Here is a 10,212-nt window from a genome sequence, read left to right as displayed (position 1 = left end):
AAGAGGGAATTCGCCCCACCCAAATAGTGCAACTTGCCGTTTGTGTCATTGAACCTAGAGCACTCCTACCAGCTGGGACATGTTGGGAAGAACCGTTTAGGATTACAAACTCCTCACCCTAGGATTCACGAGTCGGTGTAACTTGGACTTAACCGAGGTGTCTAAATGGGATCAAGAGGTTTACTTCGAATCATTATGAGGTGTTGTCTCCATCCCGAGCACTCCAATGCTCAGTAGCACCCTCGCGACAATGATGAATATATATACAGGAGTAGCCAGAGACCATTTTCATACATCTGTCGCAACCGCAACGAATCTACGTACCCCTATCGCCGCTCAGGTGCGTGGCCTCGGTTTTTTTCGTAGCGGAGATCCTCCCTGCATCATGCAGTCAAGACCGATGGCTTCCCGTGAGAACATGGGAGCCCTTGTGGAGGAAAGTTTTCATTCAGGTACTGTCTTCTCTTGGTGAATTTTGTAACGGTCGAGATTGACAAAAAACCGGGTAAGATTTTTTTCCGTCTTTACATGTAACTTAAATAGCCATGGAATGGAATCACGAGGGCTGTACGTAAAGGTATTTCTGGCGAAACCCACGTCTGGCAATGGTGGTGCGTCGCAGGTAGGTCAGGGACCGAGCGCTTGTGGAAGGAGTACTTGACGAATCCCTCCCAGTGCTGTGATAACCGGGAGAGCATAGTAAGTGTGAGACGAATCTGAACTGAATGATTTGCACAGGTGATCTGTGTATTGGCTGGTCTAACGAGGCTCTTGTGAATCTTAACAATAGAGAAACCCAAGATCTACAGATTTCACTAAGATTACCAAGGATTCTCTATGGGTTAAAGACATGTCCGAGAAAATGCCCAAAGCATCCACTGGGCAGGCTCAAGACCTTGGCTTCCTGGGGGATTGTGGCAAGGCTGGCTTCAGGTCTGAAGTAAAGGTCCGTACATCTAAAGCAGAAGAATTGCATGGGACAAGTGGCTGGGAATTGCTTAGCTTAGAGGAGGCACTCACGTCTATGGAACGGATGTCCCAACTGCCTTCGCTTCAGAACCTTACAAGCATCTTGCATAAGTGCAGAACAAAGAAAAATAGAGAGTTTACCAAACGCTTGTATGCCTACATGTGCAAAAAAAGGCTTGAAGATCATATCTCTCTTGGGAACTACCTTGTTGCAATGTTGATCCAAGTTGGATGCGTGTGCGATGCTCAGCACGTTTTTAACAAGTTGGTTGAGCGGAATGTGCATTCTTGGACTTCTCTCATCAGGGGTTATATTGAATGTGGGGATTCAAAGCATGCCCTAACCCTCTACCAGAAAATGCAAGAGGATTCTGTACACCCTAGCAAGTATACCTTTGCGGCAGTACTGAAAGCTTGTGCTAGGCTGAAAGATACAGAAAGAGGTGGAGAAGTACACGCAGAGATAGCCAGAAAGGGGCTGGAAAGTGACCTTTTTGTTGGGAGCACCTTGGTGGATATGTATGCCAAATGTGGCTCACTTGCAGAAGCACAGGAAGCGTTTGATAAGCTGTCAGTTCGAGATGTGGTCTTGTGGACTGCACTGATCGCAGGATATGCGGAGCAGGGGCTTGGTGAGGAAGCACTGAACTGTCTTGAACAGATGCAACTACAGGGTCTCTCTCCGGATGCAGCAACATTTGTTTGCTGCTTGAAAGCTTGTGGCAGTATAGGGGCCATAGACAAGGGCCAAGAAATACATGCAGACATTTCCAGAAAGAGGCTTGAAAGTAATATTGTTGTTGGCAGTGCCTTGGTGGATATGTATGTTAAATGTGGCTCGCTTGCAGAAGGACGTGAAGCATTTGACAAACTTCCAGTTCGAGACATAGTCTCGTGGACTGCTCTAATTGCAGGATTGGCTGAGCAGGGTCATGGTGAGGAAGCACTGAACTGTCTGGAACAGCTGCAACTAGAGGGTCTCTCTCCAAATGCTGTAACTTTTGTTTGCAGCTTGAAAGCTTGTGGCAGTATAGGGGCCATAGATAAGGGCCGAGAAATACACACTGAGATAGCCAGAAAGGGGTTGGAAAGCAATCTTCTTGTTGCCAACACGTTGGTGGATATGTATTCCCAAGGTGGCTTGCTTGCAGAAGCACAGGAAGTGTTCGATAAGCTGCCAGGTCGTAACGAGATCTCTTGGACTGCACTCATGGCAGGGTATGCCCAGCAAGGAGAGAGTGAAACTGTTTTCCATATGCTTGAGAGAATGAGAGGAGAAGGGGTAAAGCCAGATGGGGTCACATTCTCAATTGTTATTACTGTATGCAGTCATGCGGGTCTAGTGCTTAGGGGTCAGAAGTACTTTGGGGCCATGACCAAAGACTATGGCATCACTTCAACTATTGATCACCACATTAGCATGGTTGATCTATTTAGCCGTGCTGGCCAATTAGATGAGGCAGTAGCAATGGTGAAGATTATGCCTTTCCATCCTAATCTTATGGTGTGGCGTACGGTGTTGGGTGCTTGTCGAAAGTGGGGTAATGTGGAGGTTGGAAGACTGGCCTTTGAACATGCAGTGCAGTTGGATAAAAAGGATCCTGGATCCTATGTCTTGATGTCTAACATCTACGCAGATGCTCACATGCAGGAGGAAGCGAAGGAGGTTCAAGCAACAAGTAGTCACCTCCCCACTTGTGAGATTAGGTGACCATGGGGGAGGATGGCCAGCAATAGGTTTGGGGTTAGAGAGATTCCATGCGGGCAGAGGAGAAGGCTGCCAAGGGGATCTGAGAGGACAGAGAATAAGGCTGTGACATGGGCAGCATGCAGGCTGCCGTGTGGGCAGGAATGCCTAGGAGCAGCATGAGGCCTTGGATGAGGGCTGAGGTGCTGGCAGCAGCGGGCCCTGCGGGGGCAGCACATTGGGCAGCCAATAAGGGCTGTCATGGCTCATTTACAGTTTGGGCCAGCCAGCCCTACAGACCAGGTTCTGGTCAGCGGGGACACGGAGCTGGTTGGCCAAATCTGGGGCATTCCTTACCCTATGCATTGGGGTCTTGGCATTCAATGGTACCTGGAGTGGGGTTGCAGTTACAGCAGCAGGGAGGTCCATGTTTGTCACTCAAGGCTGCAGGTCTCCACCTCGGAGAAGAGAAGGGAGGAGTGCTAGAAATGAATCACTACAGCCAGATGATTTAAGCTTTTGGAGAGCACGCAGCTGACAGTTTGTAGGACAGCTCACTACGAGGTACCACAGCACATAGGCCGCTAGATGGTGGCACTCTCTGTATGAAGTCCACTTCGGAGCAATCTATTCTACATGTATTGACGGTTTGTTCTTCTGTGCATGTTCAAGATCTGTGCTTGTGTCCACTAGAGTGAAGAGTTGGATTTGGTCACACATTTTGTGATTCTTGGGCAGAGTCTTCCGCTGCGAGAATCAAGCTACTTCCATCAATTATTTTAACATGGTGCTTGAGCCTCGAGGGAGACTCACAAGTGCATGCTGCCTGGAAGAGAGGACTTTTGGATGAAAGAAAGGTGACCTCAATTCAAGAATTGCAGAATTCAAGACCGACTTCAACATTTGAAGGATAGGTACCTAACCTTTGCGAGAAGAAAGGTGACTGAGATTCAGATAAGTGTGCCTTCATCCATTAGGGATTGCAGAGTTTGTGTCAGTTACATCTTTGCTGTTAGGTCTATTCTAAGATCTTCATTCCAATAGCTTGATGGATGCCGTTCTCAAACTTTGGAGAGGTGGGAAACTGGACTGGATGATTACCGGATTGGAAGGTGGATGTGCGGAGCCACATGGTAGCAACGAAGGTGATGATAGGAGGGGAGCTGAAACTCCAGGATACAATGGATGCGACGGGAGCAGAGAGAAGAGATAATGACTCAGGTACATGATTTGTTATCTAAAGGTCTAATTCAACCCAGCTCCTCACCTTTTTGTTCCCATGTACTTCTGGCTTAGAAGAATGATGGTTCATTCTGAATGTGCGTAGATTATTGCACAATCAATAAAATGACTATCAAAAATTTATTTTTTATACCACGCATAGATGATGTGTTGGACAAGGTAAGTGGAGATTATGTATGTAGCAAGATAGATCTCAAAGAATGGGTACCACAAGTCTGCATACAACTAGAAGATGTGCATAAGATTGTATTCATAACTACCTTTGGTCTATATGGGTATTTGGGGATGCCATTGGGTTTCATAAATGCCCTTGCTACTTTTAATAGAATGATGGATTGTATCTTTTTCCCTTATAAACACTCCACAGGTACCTTCTTAGATGACATTATAGTTTTTTCTAAATCTACAGAAGAGCATTGGAAACATCTTGCTATTGTCTTTCAAGAGCTGTGTAATCTTTGGCTCTTTGCAAATAGCAAAAAGAGTGAGTCTTTTTATGAAGAGATTCATTAGTTAGGGCATATCATTTCCAAGAATGGGATATAAATGGATCCTACTAAGATACAAGCCATTCAAGAATGGCTCGAGTGCTAAAAACTATACATGAAGTATGCAGCTTCCCAATATAGTTGGTGGTGTAATTCAAAGATATCTTTGCTTGTGAGTATATAGACATGAAGTGAGTTGACCCAAGACTTTGTGTACATTGGATCAACCTCAAAAAATATGTCGTGCCAGCTGTGCAAAAGAGATACCGTATGAACCCCAATTATGAGAACTTGGTGAAAGAAGAAATTGACAAACTACTTAGAGTGGGTCTACCGGATAAGGTCACATGGCTATCTTTGATAGTCATAGTTCTGAAGAAGAATGGAAAATTGTGGATGTGTGTGGACTCAAAAAATTGAGTGCAGCCACAATAACCAACCCATTCCCTCTCCCATTTTGCAACACCAGGTTGGATGTAGTCATGGAAAATGAAGTTTACAAATTTTTGGATGGATTCAGTGGATACAATCAAATTCGAATGGTTGAAGAAGAGAAGGAACAAATGGCGAGGAAGCCTTGATGTGAATGTGTAAGTCCACATGGTTTCAATCAATCTAGTATGCAAGTCCGAGTGTTGTCATTATCTGGCAGAAAGAAGTTACACAGTCCTCAAAAGAGAAGGTTTGGGAATCGTGTATGTGCTACAAAAACTCTAGCATTATCTTGTAGGTAATCATGTCGTATTCCATGTGGATCATGAAGTCTTATTGTACCTAATGAACAAACCACAACCATCAGGAAGATTGGCTGTTGGATATTCTTGTTGCAAGAATGTCAAATAGAGCAGTGCATACTCCCAGAAGGTAGCATCTTGTGGCAGACTGGAGTCAGGAGAAATTCCAATGGGAGGAGCTCCAGATCATTTGCGATCGACAATGTAATTGTCAAGTAGAAATTACAAACAAATGATAATTGAAAAGACCGTTGAAATTGATAGTGGTGGAAAACAAGATAGGATTCCGCTTTGTGGGTGTTTTGGACATCATACAAAGTTAGTACCAGAATGACACCATTCAGGCTAGTTTATGGATTGAAAGAAGCAGTCCCAATGGAATTCATTTATTGGAAGCCTTTGGATAATGGTAGAGAAATTAAGTCCTAAGGAGTCTGTTGAATTTCAACACAATCGAATTGTGCAGTTCAAAGAGGATCGGTTACAAAGATGATACACAACATAGGTTATTCCTGAACGCAGACATGTGAGGGTAAACAAGAGTATCAAGTTCACAATATTCAAGGTAAGAGATTGGGTTTTGATGATCAATTCCAACCAAATTGTGCACTTGGAAGAGGATTGGTTACAAAGACGATGCACAAGACAGGTTATTCTCAGGAATGTAGGCAGGCATGGGTAGACATGAATATCAAGTTCAAGATGTTCAAGGTAGGCGATTGGGTGTTGACATTCAATTCCAAGTTGGGGAATTTTTTGGAAAAGCTAAAGGTAAGATATGATGGTCCATTTAAGATCATAGAGGATTTGGATTAAGGCACATTCTGACTACTTGATTTGCATGGATACACTTTGCCCAAACTATTCGATGGATTCTAACACAAACGCTTCATCAAGCTTCTAAACCAATCCGATGAGTCAAATGTAGGAGTCCAATACCTCAGGATTATAAAAGAAGTCATGAGTAATTGGAGTGGCGACTATGACTACTCACACATGTGTAATTCATCCTTTCAAAACTCGCACTCACAATTCACTATCAGTTATCATTTCAAAGAGGAAATAAACGCCCTTACTTCTGCATAATCTGTGAGATCTTCTATCAATTGGTTCAACTTGATAACTAGCATGCAAGGCATGCTCCAAACAGTAGCAGAAAGCCATAGATGGAGAGCAGACGGGTAGTAGTCTACAATTCCTCTAGCTATAGATTCTAGCAACAACTAGTTCAATCCCAATATGAAGAAGAGAAAGGTTTCTTGGGAAAATCAATGCTTGTTGTGGAGCCAGATAGCAGAGCCCTATGACAATCAAACACTTGAGTCCCTAGAAAAGGTCAATAAGAGACTTTCCATTGGAACCACTATGTGTTTTGAAAAATTCAAGCACAATCTTAATGATACGATGACGAAGAATTTCCTTTGGCTACGTGCTATGAGGTTGCATGTGCTCTATAAACTCCCTTGGTGTATGTGGGATTTGAACATGGAAGCAAAGAAGCAGTTCCAGCTCCTAAAGGCTATTGACAATGGGTTGACACTAGATATGCCTGTCACATGGTGGAGTTAGTTTCAAAAATTTCCCAATTACCTTTGGATCCTGATTCCATGATTAAAGCCTCATGTAGATATCCAAATGAGATGATGATTGGGACTTTGGTCCTCGTGCCTCTTCCAAGGGGTACTTTCTGGTAAAGAAATCACAGGCGGACTAGAGTCTTTTGTGTTTATGTATGTAGAGAGTCTTAGGTAGACACAAGAATCCCTTGGGCACTCATAATATTCCTAAATCTCATGTGCATGCATAATATTCTTGAATCTATTATGCGACCTATTACATATGCTAGAGTTAGGGGTTTTAAAACGGATGTCACCAAAATTATGAGTGCATTCTAGTATGCTAAAGGTACATACCAACAAAGGGTGCTTTCAGAGTACCTATCTGCACTGGGAGTACCTATTTTTTCTTGAAATTTCATGCTTGTAAGTTGAATGAGCATTATGTAAATGTTCAACTCAATCATTATGTAAACGTTCTACTCAACCTTGAGCCAGAAAGAAAAGCCACAATCTAAATCTTGAGACAAAAACAACATTTGTGAGTGCAATGCTGAAGAACTGATGAGCTGCTTGAATTCCTAAGTCATAAACAATGCAAGAACTAGGGAGTTGAAAGGGAATGTAGGATGGTAGCCTTTAAGTAGAGAGCAATGCCATTGTCTTTTATGATTTCCATGTTGATTTTTTGGGCTATTGTCTCATAAATTGTGTATCTTTGTATGGTGGTACATTCTCTTTGCATTTTCAATGTGGTATAGGTTGAATTTAATAAGGATGTTAAGAAAGCACTAGAGAGGATTAAAGCTATAGTTTCATGGAGGAGATAGCAATTGCTAACAGAAGAAGGAGATTGATGCAGGTCAAAGAAGAATATTGGATCAGATGGGTAGGGTAAAGTACATCTTTGTTTGGCATTTAATTATAATGGATAGCATAAGAATATTAATCTTTTTGACTCCTAAGTTAATGTCATATAGTTCCTTCATTGCTTTGACCCTCATCTGCAAGATATATGGAAATCAAAGTTATTTTCCTTGCATTTTAGGGTTGCAAAAAAATTGGTTACTCTTGAGAAAATTAAGAGTATTGCACTTGCTCCCCTTTAGTACAGAAGAAATTCAACATCTATCTTTATTGGAGTGTAGCACAATCATGCAAAATATGTATCATGTGCCTCTTGTAAATATTCCATATAGAGGGTGAGATAAGGACTTGTTCTAGATATGGTATGGTTGTTCTAACATAATGTTCCTAAATTCTCAATGTCAAGGTGAACAAAAGTACTAGTATTTACACAGTTTTTCAATACCTCCATAGCCCATACATGGATTGTGGATCAATCTATCCTTCATGTGCTAGTCGTTCACCTAGAGATAGGAAACCTTTTGTGGGATTTTTTGTTGGAACTTTTATTGAAAACCTAAAAAAGAATCAGTTGTAGAAAGATGCCTTTGGAGAATGAAAGTTTGAATGTGCCCCCAACAATGAGTCATGTTTGGCCTAGTCAGTGCAATAATAGAATAGTGGAGTGGAGATCTAAGCAGGCCAAATCCTTTCAAGAGAGGATTCACAAGGCTCACTATGTGTGTGCAAAAAGCTCTAGTGGCAAAGCACTAATACATGCAAAGACAATATCATATTTCCCACTCTATTCAACATACAGGTAAATTGAGTAAGAGAAATGATTTCTCAGTATTTAATGGGGAAAACATCAAACATAAAAGATAAGAATGCATGATACTTTTTCAACATAAATTACGCATTGGAATATGAAAATCAACAAGAGCCCTTGCTCAAACTTCCACCTCGCTCGAACACAGTCACTCGAATTCTTGTACTTTCCCCACCGATTGAGCAATTAGAATGGAACCTTTCTTCTTTTTCTTCTTAGACACCCTTGTGTTTTCTAGTTTTCCCAATCTTCTTGTAGTTTTGGAGATAACGTAAGTAGCTAGCCAAAATGGGCTTCCTTTTCTTTAAGTCTAACAACAAGTAATAACATCCAATGCCTTGTGCTAAAGGGAAGTCCAACTAGCTAATTTTGCTTCTAAATGCCTTATTTTTGTTACCTATGGCATTCCTCTTTTTGATGTACTACTTTCTCACTCCCTTCTTATTTTGTTCTTTTTCAATGGCCCCATTTAGCATCATTATCTCTCTCTCCTCATCCCTTGAAAAGGTTTCTATATATCTTTCTTGTTTCTTACTCAATCTAGGACACTTAGGGAAATACTCCCCTTTTTCATTACATCTAACTCAAAGGACTTTGGTACTTGAGGAGTTTCCATTACCTCCACTTGGGAAGCTGAAATTAATGATGTTGGAATAGACATAAATGTGGATTTGACTTATAGAGTATCCTCGTTTTTTGTTGCAATGTGGAGTGCCTCCATATATGAGGTTGGATCTTTTCTCATAATTTTAAGCAAAGAAAAGGCCCCAAATCCATCACAAATTTACTCACAAGTTATGTGTTCCATCTCTAAAAGACTTTGAGGGCTCGGTGATGAAGATGACATTGCTCATAGAGCTTCCCTTACACATTTGTCCACATAGCATCATATTGGATTGCCAATGCAAAGACTGTCTCACTCTCCCCTTGATTGAATCGGGCCAATTGCAATAGCAAACCATTTTGTCCTAAATGTTAGCTTCATTACAATCATCACTCGGTACAAGTCCTCCTTGGTAGCGTTTGGTAAGGTGTCATGCTAACTCTACACCTTCCAAAAAGGCAAGCAAGATCTCATCCCGATCTTTCATGGACCATTTAGCAAGTAAGCCTCCTCCAAAAAAAGCTCAAAGATAAGACTCCAGCTCTTCCCATAATAAAACAAATAAAGAAAACACATGATCAAAAAACAATCTCCAATAGAATCTTAGAAAACAGAGGCTAACTTATTGTGCATAATCACTTCTTTTAAAACTCACAGTATGATCTTCAATCAAATCCTAAAAAACAATGGACCAATTAGGGCTATCAAACCATTGTGCATACATATAGTCAAGAACCCTTATTCCAAGTGGATGTTCATTTCTCAAGCAAAATTTCTAGAGAAAATTCATCTTCGGGAGATGGTCATTTTTTATTATGATATTAACGTATCGTTGGGATTGACATAATTGTCAATTTATCAGCATTTTAAAAGTGCAAACATAAAGTATATGATCATAATAACAGTGCAAATGGGTTTAGCATCACCTTCAAAACCTTCTAATTCCTATAGACGTGGTGCAATCCCTTCCAATAGAGTTCTTCTAGCCATCCTCCTCACCACACAAGAAAACACGATCCACACTAGGCATGACATGCAATTCACTATACGTGAGATTACTTTGTGAGGCAAGATGGATCCAAGGCCAAAGATACCCGATGTCTCCACCAAAAGATATGTCACAAAACTAGGGGTTTATTTTTTGTCACATCTCAAACTCATATTGGATAATAGGAAGAAGGTTTGAAATTTGGATAACACATGAATTTGTTACATGATTTTGAAAGGAGTTGGGTTTTTATATTTTAGTGTATTTTT

At 41.4% G+C, this 10,212-nt stretch overlaps 1 protein-coding gene across 1 annotated transcript; it reads left to right on the top strand.

The window, feature by feature from the left end:
* Window positions 1-221: 221 nt before the first annotated feature.
* Window positions 222-3,220, top strand: LOC147892983 (pentatricopeptide repeat-containing protein At2g13600-like). The gene is made up of 2 exons (XM_087386737.1): window positions 222-452; window positions 623-3,220. Exon 2 carries the CDS (start codon window positions 851-853, stop codon window positions 2,678-2,680), a length of 1,830 nt encoding a protein of 609 aa, XP_087242863.1. The 5' UTR covers window positions 222-452; window positions 623-850; the 3' UTR covers window positions 2,681-3,220.
* The last annotated feature ends 6,992 nt before the right edge of the window (window positions 3,221-10,212 follow it).

The sequence above is a fragment of the Dipteris shenzhenensis genome, chromosome 16 (genome assembly GCF_047967505.1).
Source record: "Dipteris shenzhenensis isolate YYH24624 ecotype China chromosome 16, Dip_SZ_1.0, whole genome shotgun sequence".
NCBI classification, from domain to species: Eukaryota; Viridiplantae; Streptophyta; class Polypodiopsida; order Gleicheniales; family Dipteridaceae; genus Dipteris; species Dipteris shenzhenensis.
The sequence above is the reverse complement of the archived record's forward strand: the minus strand, read 5'-3'. Positions and strand labels throughout refer to the sequence as shown.

Bases quoted from the DNA above. Each gene is read 5' to 3' on its own strand.
- LOC147892983 (XM_087386737.1), top strand. From the start codon at position 851: ATGTCCGAGAAAATGCCCAAAGCATCCACTGGGCAGGCTCAAGACCTT.